The sequence below is a fragment of the Pelodiscus sinensis genome, chromosome 4 (assembly GCF_049634645.1).
Source record: "Pelodiscus sinensis isolate JC-2024 chromosome 4, ASM4963464v1, whole genome shotgun sequence".
Classification (NCBI taxonomy): Eukaryota; Metazoa; Chordata; order Testudines; family Trionychidae; genus Pelodiscus; species Pelodiscus sinensis.
Genome location: NC_134714.1, coordinates 6,396,790 through 6,420,939, shown reverse-complemented (window position 1 = coordinate 6,420,939; position 24,150 = coordinate 6,396,790). Strand labels below are relative to the sequence as shown.

The window sequence follows — 24,150 nt, the reverse complement described above, 5'->3', positions numbered from 1 at the left end:
TTTTGGGTAAGAATTTCTGATTCAGATCTAGCTGTAAAGAGAGCTCGTGGGATCTTGGGAAATGCTCACTGGAATGTTCCGGGGCTCTGACGTGCCTTCACGTGTCTGAGGGGTAAAAACCAGATGAGGTTCCTGGCCCACTCTTACGTGGGTTTTTGTTTGGCTTCTAACGACTGGAGACTGGTCACCCTATCGAATGACACAGCCCCTGTCCAGGCAAAAGCTGCGGCCGCCTGCCATCCAGACGCCCCGCAGCTTTGGAGCATCCCGGCATCCCAGTGCACTTCACTGGGACCTCAGAGGGTCTCGGCTCTTCCCTCAGCTGCCCTGGAGATGCCTGATGGCTGCAGCCGCTGTTTAACACCATTCGCTCCCCCTTCGGCTGCGTCGTGCCTCCCCCACTTCCTCGCCTCACTGCTGGAGCAGCCCCGGGTCTTGGGAAAGCCGGCTGCTCGGGGCGCCTGGGCTGTGAGGGAGGAGCTGTGTAGGAACACCCATCGCACCCCGTGCTGTGTAGCAGGGTTCTCCGGGCAGAGCCACCGCCACTGATGCGGCTAGTACAGGCCCCTCGCCCGGCTTGCCGTCCCCGGCCGTGGCAACGCCGCGCGTGTTAGATGCAGGCGCGCGACGTGGCCACCAGATGTCAGTGTGAACCACAGAATTAAACGGTTCCCTGCCTTGGCTAGAGCGAAAGCCAAGCCCAGCCACCGCGATTGCGTAATCCGGCCCGGGACTCCCGTTGCGTTGGGCGGGCCAGCCCCCAAGCCTGCCCCTTCCTGCCGTTACGCTGGGGGTGCCTGGCACTGGGCCGCACCAGGCCCGCCCCCCAGGTGATCCCCAAAGCCGCATGGTTGGGGGACGGAGTGCCACGGGAGGGAGGGGGGTGACGGTGGGAAAGGGCAGGGCCCAGGCGGCAGTAATGGCCAGCCCCCCGGGAGTCCCAGGCCAGATTGCACAATGGCTCTGTCTTGGACTGGCCCATGGGCCGGGAGTTTGAGACCCCTTCAGGGTTTGCTGTGTGTCTTATCCCTTGTACTGAAGGGGCCTACGCCCTCCAGCCAGGACTGGGTCCCCTTGTGCCAGGCACTGCACACAAACATAGGGAGCGAGGGTCCCAGTCCAGAGAGTGGGAGGAGACATGCCAGGGCTGTGCGGGAGGTCAGTGGCAGAGCCAGGAATGAACTGGTCTCCTAATACCAGGACAGTCCCCTGCCCTCTAGAGCCTACTGCTGTCACAGCCTGCGGCGCTCCCCTTGAGAGCCGTGGCTGCAGGAGGCTGGGCAGCCACAGAAAAATCCTGCAGACTCCGCTTTGATTTAAGAGATGGCTAAAATGTCCCATGTCATTTGGAAATGCCAGATTCTCCTCCCCCGCTTCCCCCAGTGTGAGTGTAAAAGGGACCGTTCAGGCTGGTGTGGGGAGGTGCCACAAAGCGTCTTCTAACCCTTAAGTAACTCTTTAAGCGTTACCGTTTTACATGCACTGGGTGTACTGGCTTGCAGGAAGGGGGCCCAAGCGGAGGCTGCTGGGAACAGAATTGTCTGAACGTATCTCGAGAGAGACATTTGCTCAATGGCCTATTTAAGCCCCCGAGGGCTGGGGCTGGGGGGTCCGAACATCTGGCCACAGGGGCCTGGCCAGGGCTGTGGGATCTCCTCGTTCTGGCCCTCCTGGCGGACACAGGGCAGTCTGAGGGAAGAACTCGGGCATGCATTAGGCAGCTCTGCAAGAGCACCAGCTTGTGCAGCCGGCAGCCGACCCCGTCCCTCTCCAGCTAGGCTGCCGTGAGCGTGCCCGGCCTGCGCTGGCCCCCCGTCTGCAGTCGCTGCCAGCAGAAGGCCTTGGGCCCAGTCTCCAGAGCTCCTTGTGGGTCAGGTCCCTCAGAGTTACAGACGACCGGTGATGCTGTGGGCATCCAGGGAGCTGCATTCCCCTGGGCATGTGCATATCCCAGAGCCCATGGTGGAGCATGCGTGAGTTAGACACGTTGCAGGCTCTTCCCTTTGCTGAAGTGCCTCCTTTAACCGATGAACACAGCAACCCCCTACCAGCCTGTGCCAAGCAGAGCCCCTGCCGGGCCTGCTGACAGGGTGGGGGGGAAGGGGCAGTTTCCCCCTTCCCCAGTGATACAAAAGGGCTTGGAGCTCCGAGCCACCGCTACTGCGGCCGCTGGAGCCCTGGCTCTTTAAATCACCGCCGGAGTGCCACACTGCGTGCTCCAGGCAGCGCTGATGGGTGCGGGGGACTGGAGGGTGGCAGGGACTGGGTGGTGCAGCGGACTGCCCGGCCCAGCCCCACCCCTTCTGGAGATAGAATCATAGAATAATAGGACTGGAAGGGACCTCGAGAGGTCATCGAGTCCAGCCCCCCGCCCTCAAGGCAGGACCAAGCTCCATCTACACCATCCCTGACAGATGTCTATCTAACCTGTTCTTAAATATCTCCAGAGAGGGAGATTCCACCACCTCCCTTGGCAATTTATTCCAATATTTGACCAGATATGACGCAGCTTCCTCCCTCTACCGCGCCGCCTTGCCCAGGGAAGGGCTCTGCTGGCCCCAGGGGTAGGGCACTGCAGAAGATCCCAAGGACTTCACTAAGAACCTTGTCGAGCAAGTAGGAGGTGCCCAGAGGCTGGGGTGATGGGCACCCTTCCAAACCCCTAAGGCAGATAGACTTGTGAGTGCTGGTAAACAGCCAGTTGTAGGGGCTGGGTGACCCACCTGTGCTGGCCCCTAGCGTCGACTTCCAACTCGTGATCTCCTCGGAACACTCCGGAGCTCCTTACCCTGGCGGTTTGTCCCTTTGCGTCCCTCCTTGGAACGACGGCAAACGAGCTGCCCTCCTTTCAGGCCAGTTGAGGTTTTGGAATCCGGACGACTTGAACGCGTCCCAGAATGCGGCGTCCGCTCCCCAGGACTGGATAGAAGAGAAGCTGCAGGAGGTTTGTGACAATCTGGGGATCACCAGAGACGGCCACTTGAACAGGAAGAAGCTGATCTCCGTCTGTGAGCAGTACGGGCTGCAGGCTGTGCACAGCGAGGTAACCGTCCCCGGGGGCTTCCTTTCCGAGGGAAGCTGGCATGCTGGGGTGGCCCAAGTGACTGGAAAGGCTTTTTCAGGAGAAACGACCCCTCACCTCACCAAGCAAATGCCTCCCTTTTCTCTGAGAAGAGCCTAGGATGCATTTAATTTAATTTAATCTACTATTTATTTGAGAGCATTTTTCTGTCTGTGTGTCTGTCTGGTCAAAAACTCCTCCTAAACAGTAAGAGCTAGGACCGCCGAAGGTTAGTTTGCCCATTGTTTTAACCACTGCGTGGTGTGACGCTGCCTCGTGAGGAAGTAGGTATGTCTACACCTGCATCCTCTTTCGAGAGAGGGATGCAAATGGCGACATTCGAAATAGCAAATGGAGCTGGGATTTAAATATCCCGCGCTTCATTTGCATAATTGCGTTATGGCGCTATTTTGAAATGGCGCTATTTCAAAAAAACAGACGCTGTTAAGATGCGGTTATTTCGAGAGAAGGGTTTTCTCTCGAAATAACCCTTATTCCTCATACAATGAGGTTTACCAGTTATTTCGAGAGAAGGGTTTTCTCTCGAAATAACCGCATCTTAACAGCGTCTGTTATTTTGAAATAGCACCATAATGCAATTATGCAAATGAAGCGTGGGTGCAAAGAGGGCGCAAGTGTAGTCATACCCGTCCTGGGGTAATCTCTCTGACTCACCAAGATTTCAAAACGAAATTGGACATGAATTATTTTGTGTTACTGGGACACACTCATGTCATTTTAGGATTCGCAGGCTTTTTAAAAAGTAGCTTTTATACACCCCCCCACTAACAGCTGAAATGGTTTTGGAGAGAGGAAGTTTATATTTTCATGCAGAGGTCTCCAGCCTTTTTAAGCACGAGATCGCTTTTAGAATTGAAGTGCAATCCAGGATCTACCTCAGCCCAAACCCCCTGACCCCGCCTCCTTTGTGCCTCTTTTCCAAGGCCCCTCCCCTGCTCACTCCATCCTCCCTCCCTCCCCCATCCTCCCTCCCTTTCACCAGGCAGGGGCAGACTCTGGTCTTGGGCTGAGGGCTTTGGAGCGAGCGGGGCTCTGAGCTGAGCCTGGGGCGGGCCGTTGGGGTGCAGGAGGGGTTCGGGGTACAGGCTCTGTAAGGGAGTTTGGGTCCAAGGGGCTCAGGGCTAGGACGGGCTTGGGAGGGGTTCACGACCAGGGGAGGGGGTTGGAGCTGGCTCAGCTGGGCACTGCTGACCTCAGGTGGCTCCTGGCTGGTGGGGCAGTGGGGCTAAGGCAGGTTCACCCCTGCCCTGGCCCTGCCCCACTCTCCATAGCAGCCAGCAAACTCCCTCCATCCCAAGCCTTCTGCCCCCTCCATTCTTTGGAGGCAGAATACAGGGTGGGAGAGGGGGCACCCTGACATCAGTGACCCCCCTCTCCCTTTCCTGCTCTGCACAGCAAGTGGGAGGCTGGGGGCGGGGGGACGACAAGCTCCAAGACAAAGGGCAGGAGCAGTGGGGGGCAGGGGCAGTTAGCACTGGATAGCCTCTTGGCCAAACCAGTGAGGATCCCGTCAGAGGCTCCAAGACCTACCACGAGATCCTGAGCTACTGGTTGGTGACGACTGTTTTAATGGGATCATATCCGTTTGCAACACCAACATTGCAGCCCTGATACCACTGGGAATTTAAAGAGACTAGAAACTAATAAGATTCTTTCACGGGCAAAGCAATGTGCAAGGCAACAACAAAAAAAAGGAATGAATTGAAAATGTTAACCCTTTCCGTTTTAACACCTAACATCTGGTTGCCTTGTGGTAGTTCAGCTGAACTTATTTTAGCTGAGAACTAGCCCTTGAAATGAGTTGAGTTGCTGCGTTGCACACAGGTGTTTTTCCAACACATCATTTTCTATGAAACCCTCCTGCCAGGCGGCTTTGGGCACAATGATGTAACAAATCTCCAGGAGATATTCGTTGCGTATATTCCCCTCGAGACAATTAAATTCCTTCAGACGTGTTGTCAGAGAGGAGAACTGTTTAAAAAGTTGCTGGGGGAAAATGCACTGACTCAGCCCCTGCTCATGACACAGTAATTAGGATCATAGAACACTAGAACTGGAAGGGACCTCGAGAGATTGCGTCCAGTTCCCTGCCCTCACGGCAGGACCAAACACCATCTAGACCATCCTTGATAAATGTCTGTCTAACCTGCTCTTAAATATCTCCAGAGATGGAGATTCCACAACCTCCCTGGGCAATTTATTCCAGTGTTTAACCATCCTGACAGTGAGGAACTTTTTCCTCATGTCCAACCTAAACCTCCCTTGCTGCAGTTTAAGCCCATTGCTTCTTGTCCTACCCTCAGAGGCCAAGGAGAACAATTTTTCTCCCTCCTCCTCATGACACCCTTTTAGATGCTTGAAAAGTGTTCTCATGCCACCCTTATTGTTAGTAACAACAGTACCGGTATACTGAGTAATTCTTGGCGTTTGCTCCTTAAATGACACATGCCCTAAAAACTTAAACTGGTAGAATCTTCAAAAGCGACGAGGAGTCCTGTGGCACCTTAGAGACTAACTGAAGTGTAGGAGCATAAGCTTGCGTGGGCAAAGACCCACTTCGTCAGACTCCTCACATGCATCTGACGAAGTGGGTCTTTGCCCACGAAAGCTTATTCTCCTACACTTCAGTTAGTCTCTAAGGGTGTGTCTAGACTACATGCCTCCGTCGACAGAGGCATGTAGATTAGACAGATCGGCAGAGGGAAATGAAGCCGCGATTAAAATAATCGCGGCTTCATTTAAATATAAATGGCTGCCCCGCTCTGCCGATCAGCTGTTTGTTGGCAGATCGGGGCAGTCTGGACGCGCTGTGTCGACAAAGAAGCCTTTCTTGATCGGCACAGGTAAACCTGGTTTCACGAGGCATACCTGTGCCGATCAAGAAAGGCTTCTTTGTCAACGCGGCACGTCCAGACTGCCCCGATCTGCCGACAAACAGCTGATCGGCAGAGCGGGGCAGCCATTTAAATTTAAATGAAGCCGCGATTATTTTAATCGCGGCTTCATTTCCCTCTGCCGATCTGTCTAATCTACATGCCTCCGTCGACGGAGGCATGTAGTTTAGACGTACCCTAAAGTGCCACAGGACTCCTTGCCGCTTTTGCAGATTCAGACTAACACAGCTACCCCTCTGATACTGGTAGAATCTTGTTCCTTTTATGCTGAGCTGTAAAACTGGGTCTCCTGGTGGTAGAGCTGAGGGATGCTCTGTGGGTATAAAAGATGTTGACTGTGTTTCACCACTTTTAGGTGCTTGAAGACGTGTTCCATAATCTCGAACAAGATGGCACAATGAGCATAGAGGACTTTTTCTATGGCTTGTTTAAAAATGGAAAATCTCTTACGCCATCAGCTTCGACTCCATATCGACAACTCAAACGGCACCTCTCCATGCAGGTGAGAAGCACTGGGACCGTATTCCTCTTTGAAATGGTTTCATTCAACAGGGATGCTAGACATTTTTAATAGCGGCCAGTCCTAAATGGTCAGGAGACCAGAGACTGTAATAGTTAGATAGTAGATAATACGGTAGCTAAGTAGATAGTAGATAAAAGATAGATAGTAAGGTAGATATTGTTGTCTGCATCTGCGGAGAGGCCTTCTGTATTTCTGACCTGATTCTCTGATGCCATGTTAGATTAGGAGCCTGATCCAGAGTCCTTCAAAGTCAGGGGGAGCCCTTCTGGAAAGTTTACTGGAGATTGAGTCATGCCCTGGGGGGGCTTTTATTTCTCCCTGAAGGCACCGTGTCTCTCCCCTGGCCACATCAGAGCAGTTGAGCTAAGTCTCCTTTCCTCATGGAAATTGGGTTTATAAGCCTTCCTCCTCCCCCAGCAGGAAAGTGCCCAGTCTTGCCTTTACCTGGTCAAGTCCTCTGTAGCCTCCATCTCTCCTCTCTTCCAGTCCTTTGATGAAAGTGGGAGACGCACCACGGCCCTGTCAGCCATGACTAGCACCATCGGGTTCCGAGTCTTCTCCAGCCTCGACGACGGGATGGGCTACGCCTCTGTGGAGCGAGTCCTTGACATGTGGCACGAAGAGGGAATCGAGAATGGTCATGAAATCCTCACGGTAATTGGGTAGATCCCCGCTCACCTGATCTTGATTTCTGGAGGCTGCTGCTTCTGGATCTGTACTTCCGACCTAAAACGATTCCGTGCTGGAAGCTGCAGGGATGTTGATAGCCAGAGTAACTTCCTCAGGCATAGAGAATGAGAAACGATAACTCCCTCCCTCCGCTCGCGGTGCCCCTTTGAAGTGCCGTTTTGGCGCTTCAAAGGGGCTTTGCAGTAGCGGAGCCGGGGATCAGCTGGAATCCCCAGCTGATCCCCGGCTCCACATTGCAAAGCCCCTTTGTAGTGCCGCTCTGGTTAAACTGCAGATGGCGGAGTCCCCAAAATTCTGCCCCCATTCTCCACCTACCAGACTAAAAGTGGGAAGCCGGGGACCTCTGCCTCACAGTGAGAGTGGTGGGGTAAGAGCTTCTGCCTGGGGCCGGGGATGGTCTCAGGCCTTCAGCCCCATGGGGCTTGGGGCTTCAGCAGGCACCAGCCCAACCCCAGGTAGGTGTGCTTGCCTCTCGAGCGTCTGAAGATTGTCGTATGCGACTTAGCGAGTCAGTACGTTTGCCCCTCTGACCTGTAGGGGGCACTGTAAGTCCTTTAGATGTCTATATGTTGGACTGCCCCAACCAACCAAATACTCCAGTGCCGGAATGCTCGATTGTGGCACCTACCAAATTGGAGGGCATAGTCTGAGCCTGACTTGTGCTGGGTGTTTCACATCCAGAGGATGCAAATTTTCATGTTCATTGCCAAATAGATGTCCTCACCCCACGCTACCTTTTCAAAAGCTGTGGACAGGCTAATTGAGAATTTCCTGCAGTTGTTCTTGGCTCTTGGGCTTGGTGACACTGGAGATATACTAATAAAAAAAATCTGCTTCCATTTATTTGTCAGCCAACTTTACACTGAGTTTGAGCTTTACTTACTGACTCCCATAAACACTTGCCCCAAAACTGCACTGTCAGTCCTAGGCAAGAAAATGCAGTTTGGTCTCAAGCAAGTGCCAAACAAAACTTCACAGCAGGTTTTTTTCTTTTCTTTTTAGCCGTATTTGAGAAATGTCTCTTTAATTCCTCTTTCATTTGCTCCTTGATTCTTTTATTTTTTTAGCTTTTTTCCTGTCTGACTTTAGTAGCATTAACGTGTTTTCTGACGTTTTTCCAGTGCATTTTGTAATTTAAAGTGTGGTCAAATGTTTCCATTAAAACAAAGTGTAACTAGAGGCGCATCAAATGATAAGTTAGGCTTCCACAGTGGTAATTACTAGCCATGGGCTTAGTGTTCTAATTATGGTGAGGGGGTTTTTATTATAAAATACAACAGTTAATTGAAGCGAAGAGGTCATGCGCAAATTAAACTGCCTCCCTAGCTGTCTTTATGGCAAGACTTTTTCTCGGGTTTGGGAGGATCATTTTCAATCATTCATCCTGACACTTTTAAATTAAAAACAAATGCAGTTTAGCTGAGACCCGCAATAAACAAACCAGTGTGTGTGCACTTGATTTACTGCATGCCTAACAGGAAATTATGCCTCTCTCCTCCCCGCTTGCCATAGCATGGGTTTCATTTTAGGAGGGAGTTGAGAGGCTATATTTCTGTATCCATGTGGGGAGTCCATCCAGGACAGATTCACTAGCAAGCCCAGGCTACTTCTAAGCCTCCCCTAGTTTATATTGTCACCTTTATTTTAAGCTTCTATGGGAGAAGAGAAATTATTTGCCCTGCTGTGCTGACGCGTTGATGTTTTATAGGCCTTGGATTTTAGCTTGGATGGAAAGGTTAACCTGACGGAGCTGACTCTGGCGCTAGAAAATGAGCTTCTGGTAACCAAGAATGGAACTCATCAGGCAGCCGTGGCCAGCTTCAAAATGGAGATCCGACACTTACTGTAAGTTGGCAGGGTTTCAGTCCCCAACAGTTCTCTCTTGTGTCCTAAAAACAAGGCCAAGCAGGCGTTCGGACACCGTTTGCTTACCCCACAATTCAGAGTGCGTCTCCTCAAACGGAGCGAACTCTTTGTCGTACCTGAGGGGTTTTTTGTCAGCACCTCAGAATTTCTCGGTATTGCAAGTCTGAGAAGCCAAACCTCACAGGACGGCGTAACTCAGACTTCCGGACACCCGAAACAACAATTTTCTGGCTTGCTTGTTCCTCGAGTAACAGCCAGAAACTACATAGTTCTGGTCCTTGGGTAGAGGAAGATGAGATTTTCTGCCTGGAAGGCTTATGCTGACTCTGGCTAGAGTTACGCAGAGTTTGTCAGGCCATACAAGCCCACCAGATGTTCAGAACGGACACTTTTTCTGGGCCCTTAGAACCGTGAGACACCGTGTTACCCTTCTGCCTCCGCGAAAGACAGATTTGCTGGTGCTGAGCTGGGTGACAGTTTTCTGTCACTCCAGTCTATTAGCTGCTCCCAACAAACCTCTCAGTACTCTGTCAGCCCTTACTGTGCCATACCGGTATCACAAGGCTCTCTCGGCCATGGTCAGCTCCCCCGCCCTTTTTTCCCCCCCTTTCTTCCCCCCACCCCCGCTCAAGTTTTGCTGCTGTTTTTTTGGGAGCGGGGGCATGAGGGTTTCTCAAAAATCAGAAAGGGAGCCTGATGCTGAAAAGTTTGGGAACCACTGCTCTAAGCCCTGAGCTGCTGGAAGATCATTCCCCTGAGTATGGGATGCTGTTACTGGACACTTACCATGTTCATGATCTCCAAAGAGGCAGGGTAGGAGCCAGCTTGTTTGATCCAGCTAAGAATTCACAGCTCTGAGGAGACAAGTTTGTTGTTAATAAAGATGGGGTTTTGGAAGTGATTCTGAGAGAAGGTAGGGGAAACAGGACTGGTTAACAATACAGCAAGGCTGTGTCTACACTGGGCCACTTATTCCGGAAAATCAGCCGCTTTTTTGACTCCGCTACACCAGACTAACATGGCTACATTTCTATCACTTGTCTCAAACAGACTTTCTGAGAGTCCTTTTCCAAGCTGGCTAATTTTCAGTCTGATCAGGAGCCAGATTTTTCACGAATCGCTCCCACTCCGCCAGGAGTATTCCTCATTGAAATGCTTCAGAAAAATGTCTTTTTGCTTCTGCTTTTATTTCCTCAAACACAAGCCAACCCCCTGTGGTGTAAATCTCTGATGTCTTCCTCAGCTGATTTCACTCCCTCCCCACTCCCAGCAACCTGACTCTTCCTGTCAGGACTGGCCTTACCATGAGGCGAACTGAGGCAGCTGCCTCAAGTGTCAGGCTGTGTGGGTGCCACTAGTTCACACTTTTTGAACAAGGCATTTTAAGTTGTTCGTTCTCCTGTACTGGGGTAGGTAGCAGAGCAGCACCATGAGAGGAGTAGAACAGGAAGAAGGCAGAATTGAGACCTTGCAAAGTTTTGGCCCAAGTGAGGGGGCATGGAGGCGTCATTTGAGCTCCCCGCCTCATGTGCCAAAATGTGGTGACCCGGCCCTGTTTCATGTTGACTTACATGCAAATGCAGCTGCCTTTTTGGTTTGTTTACTGTGCTTAATGTACCTAAGAGGCCTAGGCGGATAAGTCAATCAACATTTCTTTGTCTGGGAAAAACTTGTTTATCATCCCTGCCTGATTACCTAGTTTAAACATATTTTAGTACCTACACAACTCCTGGCACGATTCCTATACATACTTCTCAGTGCTTGTGATGGCCGGTTTTCTATGAGCTGTAGATACCTTACATGACCTTCTTTAGGGATAAATAACACAACTGCAGTGTGGGAGGTGTAGCGAGTTTGTCGAGCCTGATGGGAGCTGCAGCTGCATGGCAGTGATCTCTTTACTGGTTGGCATCGAGGGGCTCGGAGGGCCATACCTCCTTTCATTGCATTGCTCTTGGGGTTTGTGCTTGAAGAGGTTTTGAATAGAAGGCCCCGATGAAAGAACAGACGCTAGCAAAGCGGTAAGGGGTAAGCTCTCGCCCGTACACGTCAACGGCTCGGCTTTACCGCCGCTCCAGGATGATCCTTGCCAGCTAAGAAATGGAACAAATGGAAAATTGAGCTCCCTTAAGGGAACCGTCCAACGTAGCGGATCCAACAGAGGCCTAGTAATAAAAACAAATCCAGTCCGTGGGTGAGGAGGCAACGAAAAGAGTCAGAACAGAGGAATAAGACAGAAGGTGGAGTGGCCCAGTGGTACAGCTCCATCAGCACAGAAAATAAACTACTCCAGAGCAGAGATGTGAAATCCCATTTAATTCGTTAACCGGTTAAACGCTAAATTTAACTGATTAAATGGGGAGGGGCACCGCTCCAGCCTGGCTCGGCCGGGGCAGCCCCCTGCCTGTTAAGGATGAGGCTAACCCATTAATACTCTTAATCCACAGCAGCTCCTAGGCTTATCCAGTCTTGGCCAGCAAGAGTTGAGGACACTGAGGCAGCGGTGCACTTGTGCCTCCTCCCACTGTCCCCTTTACGAGCTGATGAAGAGATGGGACAAGAGGAGATGTGGTCTCCTCATCTCAAAAAAGATCTACTGGCATTAGAAAAGGTTGAGAGAAGGGCAACTAAAACGATGAGGGGTTTGGAACATAAGAACGGCCGTACTGGGTCAGACCAAAGATCCATCTAGCCCAGTAGCCTGTCTGCCGACAGTGGCCAGCACCAGGTGCCCCTGAGGACATGGACTGAAGACAATGATCAAGCGATTTGTCTCCTGCCATCCCTCTCCAGCCTCTGACAAACAGAGGCCAGGGACACCATTTCTATCCCCTGGCTAATAGCCTTTTATGGGCCTAATCTCCATGAATTTATCTAGCTTCTCTTTAAACTCTATTATAGTCCTAGCCTTCACAGCCTCCTCTGGCAAGGAGTTCCACAGGTTGACTACACGCTGTGTGAGGAAGAACTTTCGCTTATTAGTTTTAAACCTGCTACCCATTAGTTTCATTATGGGAACTAATGAATAACTTTTCTTTATCAGCCCTCTCCACACCACTCATGATTTTATAGACCTCTATCATCTCCCCCCTCAGTCTCCTCTTTAGCAAACTGAAAAGTCCCAGTCGCTTTAGCCTCTCTTCATATGGGACCTGTTTCAAACCCCTAATCATTTTAGTTGCCCTTTGCTGAACCCTTTCCAAGGCCAAAATAACAAGTCCAATATGAGAAGAGATTAAAGAGACTGGGACTTTTCAGCTTGGAAAAGAGGAGACTAAGGGGGATATGATAAAGGTCTATAAAATCATGAGTGGTGTGCAGAAAGTGAATAAGGAAAAGTTATTTACTTGTTCCCATAATATAAGAACTAGGGGCCACCAAATGAAATTAATGAGCAGCAGGTTTAAAACAAATAACTTCCTTTTAGAAGAACTAAAAGGAAGTTTTTCTTCACACAGAGCACAGTCAACCTGTGGAACTCCTTGCCCGAGGAGGTTGTGAAGGCTAGGACTGTAACAGGGTTTAAAAGAGAACCTGATAAATTCATGGAGGTTAAGTCCATCAATGGCTATTAGCCAGTATGGGTAAGGAATGGTGTCCCTAGCTTCTGTGTGTCAGAGGGTGGAGATGGATGGCAGGAGAGAGATCGCTTGATCATTACCTGTTCGGTTCACTCCTTCTGGGGCACCTGGCATTGGCCACTGTCGGCAGACAGGACGCTGGGCTGGATGGGCCTTTGGTCTGACCCAGTCTGGCCGTTCTTATGTTCTAAGCCCATCCGATCTTTCCTGAGGAGGAAGGTGGCTGTGATCTGAAGGCAGGGAGGTTGGGTGGCGGCGGCGGAGGGACAGAGTGTTTCTTGGGCCTCGAGTCGTGTGAGTGACTTGCCGGGGAGCCAGGAAAGGGGTTCTCATCCATGGTTCCGCCCTTTCTGCAGGGAGCGAGTTGACCAGGTGATCAGAGAGAAAGAGAAGCTGCGCTCAGACTTGGAAAAAGCTGAAAAACTGAAATCTCTCATGGCCTCGGAAGTCGACGACCACCACGCTACCATCGAGCGCCGGAACGAGTACAACCTCAGGTGCTGCCGGGAGGGGAGAGCACAGGCCTCTCCATTTTGCTCTGTCGGCGAAGCGGGTGTATACGGTACAATTGAACCTCTTCAATCCGGCAACCATGGGAACCAGGCTGTGCCGGATTAAAGATGTTGGCCAGCCAGGGAGGGGCGCTACAGGGTCTGGGTGAGAGAGGGGTAGCGATGGGGTGCTCACCTGGTACCCCGCTCCATGGCTCTGCTCCCAACCACTCCCAGGCAGCATCTCCCCACCACTATGGGACCGTTCCCCCAGCTAGGGGGAGGAGGAGGAGGAGGAACAGGAGCAGTTCCCGGATTAGGGACACCGGAGTATCGGTTGTAGCAATAAAAATGAAATGATTGCTTGACCTCGTGTGTGGGGCTCAAGCTGAAGAGTGAGTGTGTGTGTGTCATTGTCCATGCGTGCACACGTGTGCATGTTCTGAAGACCTCAGGATCAATTTGACTAAGTCCTCACCCTCCCCTTCACCCCCACCCATTTTTACAGCACTGCGGGTCACCAAATTCTGTGCCACCCAGTTCTGCCTCTACAGTTCCTCCCTTATTTGGCTTTATGCGCCTCACACCTGGTTGTCCTGCTCTCATTGTGCTTTCCTGATTAGGTGGGGGCAGGAAGGGCTACGTTTTGTTTTCCACAGATACGATCTTAATTGAATTCTAGCTTGACAATTTGGACTGGTGAGAGAGAAATCCAAATTAATCGCTTTGTGCGGAACGTAGAATGGGAGGTGCATGTCATACAGAATTGTGTACAATGCCTGGGGGAAGTGTGTACGGCTGGTCTGAGTGTACCTGCTTTCCCTTCCTGGCGTCTTTTTACTCGACTTGGAGTGGTGGTTGGTGTAAGACCCCAAGTGCCTCTGTGTCTCTTACTATCCAGACCTCTTTTTAATGGGGTTTTCCTACTGATCTTAAGAGTCTTTCCTCTGTTAATAGGAAGCTGGATGAGGAGTACAAAGAGCGAACCGCGGCTTTGAAGAACGAACTCCGGAAGGAGCGAGAGCAGATCCTGCAGCAGGCTGGCAAACAGCGACTGGAGCTGGAGCGAGAGGTTGAGAAGGTGAAAACAGAAGAGAACTACGTCCGCGATCGGCTCACCCTTTCCCTAAAGGTAACAAAGGGCTGGCTGAAGTTGCAGACCTTTTTCACTTACTACTCAGCCCTCATTAAGAGAATCAAAGACTGTGTGTTCCTTGTAAGCCATACGCTAGGGTGGCCACCCAGGAGAAATTTAAATGCTCAGCTGATTAGCAGAGCACCTGCAGCCAGCAGCATGTGTTTATATTGGAGGTGCACATCTTCACATGCCTTGGTGCACATAACAAAATTTATTCTGCACACGGATGGACAAAAATTAGTGGGAACATCAGTGCTGATTGAAATTACCTTTACTTGGTATGATTTGTGTAGATGCAGCTAAAGGGTCCCTCTGACTGGCCTGGATAGGCTATGCCTGGATGTCATAAGGGTCCCAGACTCCAGATGGGCCATTCTGCTGCAGGGCTGTTTTATCATCTGCCCATCAGTGAGCAGAGAGAACATCTTACTCCTAAGGTCTTCACCTGTCAAACTATAGCTTTAAAAAACCCATCAGCTATTCTCCAATTGGATCCATATCCTCAAAACAATCTGGCTGCAGGGCTGTTTATTCACCAGGGGTCTGAGTAAAAAAGCCCCAAATTCAGCTTCCTTTTTGCAATGTGTTTAGAAACTCACAACTGATCTCGTTTTAGTCTGAATACAGTCGGATCGGGCGACTTTTCTCTCTGAGGCTATGTCTACAATAGCCACCCTAGTTCGAACTAGGGTGGCTAATGTAGTCATTCGAATTTGCAAATGAAGCCCAGGATTAAAATATCCCGGGCTTTTTTTGCATATTCCTGGGTGTGGCCATTTTTAAATGCCCGGTAGTTCAGACTTCCTGCCCTCAGCTACACATGGCACGGGCTAGGTAGTTCGAACTAAAGCCCCTAATTCGGACTACCATTACTCCTCCTGCAACGAGGATATTTTAATCCCGGGCTTCATTTGCAAGTTCGAATGACTACATTAGCCTCCCTAGTTCGAACGAGGGTGGCTAGTGTAAACATACCCTCAGAGAGAAAAGTTTTTCCAGATGGGCAGAGGGGAACCAGGATGAGCAGGCTGTACACACACACACGCAGGGTGTGGGAAAGGAGGGCTTTTAAAGATATTGCTGATGTCTGTCCCTCGTTGGCCGGGAACGTTGTCATCTTCTGAGGCAGCTGTTGGCCAGATGCATCCAACAGGTGGGCAGGGAATCCTGGGAAGAAGAGACTCAAGACAGAACTAGAGGCTGCTCTTCCCGGTGAATGCTCTGTACACTGTTTGCAGGCCCAGGCCTTCTGCGACAAGTGGAGTCTTTCATGTTTTGCCAGGGGACAAATTCACAGTTCATCTTGGTAACTGAGCTTTGTGCCAGGATGCAGGTCAGAATCCAGGTGTAGCCTAGAGGTACCTTCTGCCCCGGCTTTCTGTGGACTTCCTTAGGCAAAGTTGAAAACAAACACACATGCCCCAGGACTTTATGATCACTTCTCTTTTAGGAAAACAGCCGTTTGGAGAGCGAGCTGTTGGAGACGGGACAGAAGCTGGCGGAGTCCGAGAGTCTGATGGGCAAACTGCAAAGGAACCTGGAGAACGTATTGGCTGAGAAGGTGAGTCTCCCTTCCGTTGAAATTCCCAAAGAGGGGCTGCTTGATGCTGATTTAACTGCTAGCAGGACAACCACACGGTGAACATGAGCCTAGGGACCTCATATCAGAGAGGTAGCCATCTTAGTCTCAATCTGCATCAACAATGAGAAATCCTGTGGCATCTTATATACTAACAGATTTACTGGAGAATAAGCTTTTGTGGGCAAAGACCCACTTCATCAGATGCTTCAGCTTGTTGATACGGGTGTGATGGGGTCTGTACACCATTCTGAGCCATTGCTGCATTGGCCTCATATATAGCCTGGCGTGCAACACCACTGATGTGGCCTAGATGCATCTGACAAAGTGGGTCTTTGCCCACGAAAGTTTATGCTCTAATAAATCTGTTAGTCTAGAAAGTGCCACCGGATTGCTCATTGTTCTAGTAGACCTTGGTTACTCTGACAACTATGGCCGAGTGTTACTTCGGATTATATTTTCATAAATCATCAGTACATGATTTACTGTTGTATATGGTTCCCAAGAGTGGGCTAAGCATTTTCTGAATCCAGAGGAAACCATCTCTTTCCTCCAGAGCGGCTTTTTTGTTATGGTCCTGATCACAAAAAGGGAGTCGGAGAGAGACAGACTCTCATGAACCCTTTTCTAGGATCTTGCCTTAAATAAAGACCTTAGGGGCCCTTTATCTGAGCTAAAAATCAGAATGCACAAATTAGCAAGGTGGTCATGTTACAATAAACTGCACCATGATTTGGGATGGGACACCCTTTTGCTTATTTCACTTTTGTCAATATCCTTAAAGGACATACTTCGGTAGAATTTTCTGTGAGCCCCATAAATGTTTCCTTCTTTTAAACAGGTTGCACTTTCCAGATAGTTACTTTTATAGTTGCATTATATATTTTTGTCTAAAAATACATTTTAAAAACCCTCTGGAATCGAAGCTAGCGAAAGGAACACGTGACACTGCGAAATAACAGCTGGTCTGTTTCTTAGGATTCCTGTGTCAATCACCTGCTCTCTGTCCCCTCTGACAGTATTTTCTATATAAACAAAACTCACCCTGGCTGAAATGCTTGGAAATTGGGAGGAGTGGAGGATTAACTGGATTGTTTTCATGCTGTGTTGTAGTTCGGCAACCTCGACCCCAGCAGTGCTGAGTTCTTCCTGCAAGAGGAGAGATTGGTCCAAATGAAAAACGAGTATGAACAGCAGTGCAGGGTGAGTGAATCCAAGTGTGAGGGAGACAGCTTCAGGATGGGAACTCAGTTCTGTACTTAATGCAGCGTTCTCCTATCGAGAGCTATGTCTAATAAGGTGCAGCTGAGTTTGATACAACTTGAGTAACAGTCCCCTTGTTAGTCCAATACAACCCTTTTGGCCTAAAAGCTCTTTTCTTCACTACCACTTTTTAAGGAAAATGACCATGTCAGAGTGCTGTGAGAGTTAAGAAGGGTTGGGATACGAAACCTTTCTTGGTAGCAATCCACTTACATCTCTAGGCAAAAGTTACCTTCTGGCTAGCTGTTGGTCTAAATTGGGTCTCACAGTGCAAAAGTTGCCACTACCTTTGCTGGCTGCCCAAGGGAAGAGCCAAAGAACAGTTATATGTAATGGGAGATTTTTTTCCCCCTGAAGTCTTATGCATTTAAACTGGGGTGGATGAAAATAGATTTTTTTTAAAAATTAAAACAAAAACCATCAGATTTCTTAAAATTTCAATACATGATTGTTACTGAAAAAGGCAAACTGAAATTAAATTTCAACTTGACAACTTATGGTAAAACCTGCTAGTCCAGTGAAACAATTTAAATTAAATACGATAAACAATATCAAACAGTACGCGTTGGCTGCCGACCTTTAAAAATAGTGAACTCACTGATCTGGTGGGTGTCTTCATTTCAGTTTATCAACTTATCTACGTATTAAGTTCATTAACTAGCTCATTCAAAGCTCAGAAAGCTACTTGGAGTTGAAAAAGCAGGAAAACGCTTTTGGTTTTTTGTTGTGTTTTGTTTTGTTTTGTTTTTTTTGGCTTCAAATCTGTGACTAAAAGCTAGATGTGCCAGGATGAGACCTACACTTCTCTACTGTATAGTTGAGAGAGTTTGTGTCTGACTGTACATCCATCTGAGAATCCTCAAGTACTCCTCTTAAACATTAAGAGCTAGGACCACCAAATTTGATCCGCTTCCTCTTATCATAACTTAAAGCTAGGTCAGGATTTGGTAGTGCCAGGACAATGGGATGTGCCTGGAATGGGATTGTTTCCTATCAAACCTGAAATGGAGGGATGTGATAGCAGGGACAGTTATACTGCAGAATGACCACAGGGGGGCAGTAAGTGCGCCAGCCTTTGGGAGTAGCTAGCTATTGGCCAGCCAGCCCAGTTCCCGCCATCCCTGACCAGAAGCTGGTAGACAGTTTGCACAGTTCCCTCCACCTTGAGCTAGTCCCAATGAGAAGCCAACAAAGATGCTCTCATTCTCTGGCCTTGTAACCCCTCCTCATCCCCTCAACTCTGACACTTCCCCCCCATATCCCCTGCCTCCTGCCCTTAGCCCTGCACATCCCCTGCACCCCAGTTTGTATAGATGCTAAACATGATTGAAATTAAAGGAAGGTTTCCTGTTTGTGGATTTAAAACACTGTTTGAAATCTGTCCTCCCCGACTCAAACTTTTTTTGTAAATTGTGGCCACAAAATATCTAACTTAATTTGTCCACTTTCCCAGGACAACTGTGGCTGCAAACATTCAGAGTAGAATGGCCGAGCTGTGTTGTTCCACAGGGAATGGCTTGGTTTTAGATTATACTTTATCCACAGCCATCCTGTCCCTTTGCTACCAGTGTGGGATTTCACCAATTCGGGAGCTAATGCCAAACCCCCTGTTAAACTAGCAACCTGCTCTCTTTCAGGTGATTTCTGCTGGCCAGATATTTGTGTCTACCTGTGTTCATGTGACTGTGCAGCCCATGCCTTTGGGGCTCTGTCAGTTCTGGAAGTGGGGGAGAAGAGGCTGGGGGATTGACATTTCTGTGTTCGTTTCATGGACGTTTTCAGATGTACAGGAATGGCTGTGCACACCTCCTAGCTCAGGGCCTCAGTTGCCCCAATAAACGCTAACGCAGTGTGCTCAGAGTAGTGTATGTGACACAAGGAGGCAGGCACTCCTGTTGGCCCATGGACAACGGTATCAGATGGGAATCGGTATCAGGAAGGCACCACAGCCTGTAATGGTCACCTCGAGGGCACTGCGGAAGGGTGGTTCTCCTGCGAGGAACTGCAGCTCGTTAGTGCGTTCGCAAGGTTCCTATGCTGGAGTAACAGCAAACGAGAAACAGGCCAGAGTGGAGGGCATTGATGTTTCAAACACAGTGTCCATCCCGCATGCATGTGTGGCTAGCTATGTCTAGACCGCAGGCTTCTTTCAGAAGAAGCTTTTCTGGAAGAGATCTTCCGAAAAAATGTCTTCCGAAAGAGAGCGTCCGCACTGCCAAAGTGCATTGAAAAAGCGATCTGCTTTTTCAACAGACGCCCTCTCGCATTTCAGCTGTGATTACTATGGGCGGAATGGCCACCAGGGCACCTGTGCTTTTTCCTCTTTCCTCTTCTTTCGAAAGAACACTCTCTTTTCTGAAAGCGCTCTTTCAGAAAAAGGCTTCTTCCTCGTACCAATGTTGGAAAAAACCCTCTGTTCTTTCCATTTTTTTTTTTCAAAAGAACACGATTGCCGTGTGGACATAATTGAAGTTTTTTTGGAAAAATGTCTGTTTTTTCCGAAAAAAACTCTGTAGTGTAGACATACTCTCAGTGAGTAAACACATATACCTGTTTGTGCTGGAACTTGGGAAAAGACAGCCTTGTGGATGAGGGGATAATTGGTGCTTTTCTTGAGCAATCCCCAGGTTTTTAGCAAGTCATTTTCATAAAACAAACCCCTCCAAGTGTCCTGTTGTTAGTCTGCATGTGGCAGTAGATCTGCTCCAGTGACTTGCTCTCTTCCCTTCTGCTGTGTGTTTACCCAGGAGCTGCAAGACCGGATCGATGAGCTCCAGGCTGAGCTGGAAGAGTATCGTGTTCAAGGCAGAATATTTAGGCCGGCTCTGGAGTGCTCGCTGCAGGAGGAATTGGACAGTAAAAAAGAGGGGGACGGTGGTGTGGAGCCTGACCAAGGTAAAGGATAGTTCTCTGGGCTTGTTATGGAACAGGCTTTTCTGCTGTATGTAGTGGAGGGATTGGAGAGAGAGAGATCTCGTAGCTCTGGAAGATTTTGTGGCAAGAGGGATTAAATGAGAGTTGATATTCCTGAGGTAGACCCACTGGAAAGTGACCTAAGGAAATCCCAAGTATTCAAACACTGGTAGCTTCCCTCCGCCCCCTGAATTCTCAGTTGTCGTCATAGCACAGGATATTACCACGGCACCTGTTAGATCCAAAAGCCAGATGGTGTTTGTACGCTTGTACTACGCCTGTCTAAAAACCTAAATAATTAGCTATTGCAACACCCGTCCAGCAACGTGCAGTCTCGGGCCTTGGATCAGAATCCGGGGGCATTCGCAGGTGGTCAGGCACGGGTGAGTAATGAATTCTGTCAGAGCGCATCTTTCTGTACGGACCAGTGAAGTCCTTGCCAATTGCTACCTGTGGGGGCAGTTTGGGGGGGGACCCCTTTGCTGGCCTGGAGCAGGCAAGGTGTTACGGCTGGGCCTCGTTTTTAGAATGACATTGGTGTGTGCGCTGCCGCTCCTGGTGCAACACAGAACGACGTCTCTTCGTTGTGCAAACCAGTGGGTGCCATTTCTGGGGATCAGTGGCCCCTGGCATGGGCCCGTGTCGGCAGACACTGGGCTAGTGGGAGCCTTGGTCTGACCCAGTCTGGCTGGTCTTATATTCTCGTAGCAGCCACATGTAAGTGCAGTTTTTCTCCCTTTATTTTCAAAGCCTTCCCACGGCTGCTAAACCCCCTTTGTTTTCCTTAAGCCACAAAACGGGTCCATTCTCCTCCACTGACCTGAGGTAACGTCACGTCTTTCGTACCCATCTAGTCCTGCCCCACCCCCAGCCAGGCAGCTGACAGGCAGGCCGTTCCTGTCAGTGCTGTGTGCAGCGGCTCTGCACCCCGCTGCCAGCCGATTCAGGCCCCAGAACTGACCTGTCTAGTCCAGAGAGAATTGCCACCGACAAGGTGGTGACAGGGAGCTGGCAGAGAGGTTTCAGCTGCGCTGGTGGGGAGGGAATGGCTCCAGTGCCCACACGCAGCGCTGCCTCCTGGCTGTGGCTGCCACGGGAGCTGCTCAGATTGACACTGGGAGATGAGGCCTGTGCCCAGTGACTCCAGGATAGGGGGAGCGTTGAGCTGAGCTTGATGCAGTGTTTACAGCACCTCTGTCCTCCCCTACCCCCAGCACTGCACTGTTCAGTGAAAGCCCAGGATTGCCCCCCTCTTCCCCCCCCCCCCCCCCGGCTATGGCATCTCCGGGGAGGGACAGCTGCTGTGTTCAGTGTTCAGACTCAAATGCAAGTTTGGGGTGGCTCCCCCCTCACCCCCCCCAGGTACAGCTGGGATGGTTTGAGCCAGAGCTGCATTGTGGCAGACTCCTACGGTCGTAACCAGCATCCGTCATCGAATCCTAGAAACTAGGACTGGAAGGGACCTCGAGAGGTCATCGAGTCCAGTCCCCTGCCCTCATGGCAGGACCAAATACTGTCTAGACCGTCCCTGACAGACATTTATCCAACCTGCTCTTAAATATCTCCAGAGATGGAGATTCCACAACCTCCCTGGGCAATTTATTCCAGTGTTTGACCACCCTGACAGTTACGAACTTTTTCCTAATGTCCAACCTAAACCTCCCTTGCTGCAGTTTCAGTGAGTCCAGGAGAGCAGGGGCCAAGGTGCTTGGCTTGAAAATCAGATCAGTTGAGGCTTCCAGGAAACAGCTCTTTTGTTTTGCTTCTTTAGGACTTGGGTCTGACGATTGCAACCTGCTGAATATGAGCCTAGAAGCAGAAATGGTCATTGAACGACTGAAGGAGCAACACCAGAAGCAGCTGCAGCACCTGGAACAGGAGCTCACAGACACGGTAAGCGAGCTGCGGTCCTAAAGCTAGCCTCGACAATTCCCTCAGCTCCTCGGGGGGGGCTCGGTTATTCATTCCTTGCTGCCTTTTGAACTGCAGACTCCCACTGTGGGTCTGGGCTGGCCTGTAACCTCGCTCCTGCTTCCAGCACCAGTACAGCGCTCGCCCCTAGAGTTGGAAGGGCAGGACCACCTCATCACAGCCACCTACCAGCAAGTAGAAAACAGTGACGTGCCCTCCTGCTGTTGCGTTGGTCTGTGGGCTGCAGGAAACTCGAGTGGTGTCCCCCCAATGGGTCACCTCAGCAGTTGGAGCAATTGTTAATTTGAAAAGCTGTTGGATGGAAAGTTGATAAAAGTGAAGCTTAAGCCGCATTGCAGTGCTAAACTGCGACCCGTGTGGGGGGGGGGGGGGGGGGCGGAAGGGTTCAGTCTCTCACTTCATCATACTTTCCTGCCTGAAGATGTACCGATGACTATAGTAACAAGCATCCATGCATTACTGCAGCATGATTGTGAGAGAGCGTCTCAGATGCCACCCGTCAGTAATTTAACAAAACTGATGATCCCCACAATTTGGCATAGAAAGCATGGAGTGGGGAGAGACAAGAGTTTGCTGGTTCGGGAAATCCGTTTTTCCTTACAGCGGATCTCTTTTCTTTTGCTCGGCTTGCTATGTTCACTTTCTTGGGGAAATCAACAAGGAGAAGCTTAACTGAAGGATTTTGAAAGCGTGACTGACTAACGCTAAATCAGGCCCACCAGCTCTCGTCTAAACCCACCTCTTCCTGACTGATGAAAATTCGCTGGGACCCTCCATGTTGTCTACACTTTCATTGGTTTCACAAAAACGTGAAACCTACATAGACAGGAAGATACACACACAATGAATTTCCTGTGTATACATGTAGAAAATTGTCCTTGCTGTGTCGAGGAATCAAGCTGACTGCTCTTGTGTCCCTTTTCTGCTTTTGGGGGGAGGGGGGGGGAGGCAGTTTCAGACGCACATGTGCAAATGCGAATATCGCTGCTCTGATAAGCTAGAAAATCAACCGCTGCATTTTTGTCTTCACACAGATAAGCCATTATGAAAAACAACTGATTGAGACCAAGGCCTGTTGTGAAAAGGAACAAGAAAACGTGGCAAAGAAATATAACGAAGAGAAGCAAACCATGGAAAAGCACATAAGTGCCCTTAAAAGCCATATTGAAGCACTCCAGGGAGAGGCAGAAATGCTCAAAGAGGAACGAGAAAGAATTGACTGTAAACATGCTGAGGAGAGAACCAGTTTACAGACCAACTTTGATACAGAAAAGGCTAATCTCCAAGAACTGCTGAAGCTAGGGCATGCGGAAGACCTCCGGATTAGGCTGGAACAGGTACAAGAAAGTTTTAACCGAGAACGGGAAGAACTGGTCCAGAATGGGGTGTGGTTGGAAGAAAAGATGAGGACTCTGGAGCAGACCCTGCAGGAGGAAAAAGGCGATGTGGAATGTGTTTTCCGGGAGCAACTGAAAAGCTTGACCGAAAAGCATGCTGTTGAGAGGCAAGAGCTACATCGCGAATTGCTGGAAAAACACCAACAGGAACTCCAAGAAGAAAGGTGAGACAGTATTGTTTGGGCTGGTTCGCTGAGGCTGAACTAGATCCGAAGAAGTTTTCTTCCTGATCTTTAATCTGTTTTAACTCTTCTTTAAAGTTCTAACTGTATGAACTATACTAGAAGGGCGATTTTTATCGTCCTAGGTGAGTCTTTTGGTACGCAAAAGCTTTCTTTTCTGGGCTTTTTTAAGACCGGATGCTTAATGTGACTGGTTTCACTTCAATGACAGAGAAATACAGATATAGAATCACATTAATTAGTAGGACCTAAAGCTCAATCAATTGGTAAATCCCATTTAGTGTCCCTGCCTATTATATTTTTTGTCTATTTATTCAAAGACTTTTTCAAATTACTGCTTGCGTTCTCCACCCCCAGAGCTAAATCTCTGATTCTGAACTTGAAAGTCGATCAGTGCAAGGAAACCCCTTGCTCTCATGTAAGGCATGACTGAGAGGGGTCCACTCACTTGAATCAGCTGGCGCCTGTTTTTAATAAGACTGCCTCTGAGAATACTGCACGAGTTATGTTCCTTGCCCCGCCAGTCAATTCTTGGATTCCAGCAGGTTGTGTCTCTTAAATGTAGCTCTGGTTCTCAAACCGGAAGAATCCCAAGCACTGTTACAGGCTGGGGACCAAC

The 24,150-nt window shown here is 49.6% G+C and overlaps 1 protein-coding gene across 7 annotated transcripts in view; it reads left to right on the top strand.

The window, feature by feature from the left end:
• NIN (ninein) overlaps positions 1-24,150 on the top strand; it is a 143,321-nt gene that overhangs the window by 71,836 nt on the left and 47,335 nt on the right. For all 7 annotated transcript variants that reach the window (XM_075926173.1, XM_075926170.1, XM_075926171.1 and 4 more), the window contains exons 7-17: positions 2,853-3,043; positions 6,332-6,478; positions 6,986-7,153; positions 8,898-9,034; positions 12,993-13,133; positions 14,085-14,259; positions 15,716-15,826; positions 16,958-17,047; positions 19,855-20,002; positions 21,792-21,913; positions 22,987-23,513. In XM_075926173.1, the coding sequence (XP_075782288.1) occupies positions 2,853-3,043; positions 6,332-6,478; positions 6,986-7,153; positions 8,898-9,034; positions 12,993-13,133; positions 14,085-14,259; positions 15,716-15,826; positions 16,958-17,047; positions 19,855-20,002; positions 21,792-21,913; positions 22,987-23,513 (1,957 nt within the window). The remainder of the gene's footprint in view (positions 1-2,852; positions 3,044-6,331; positions 6,479-6,985; positions 7,154-8,897; positions 9,035-12,992; positions 13,134-14,084; positions 14,260-15,715; positions 15,827-16,957; positions 17,048-19,854; positions 20,003-21,791; positions 21,914-22,986; positions 23,514-24,150) is intronic.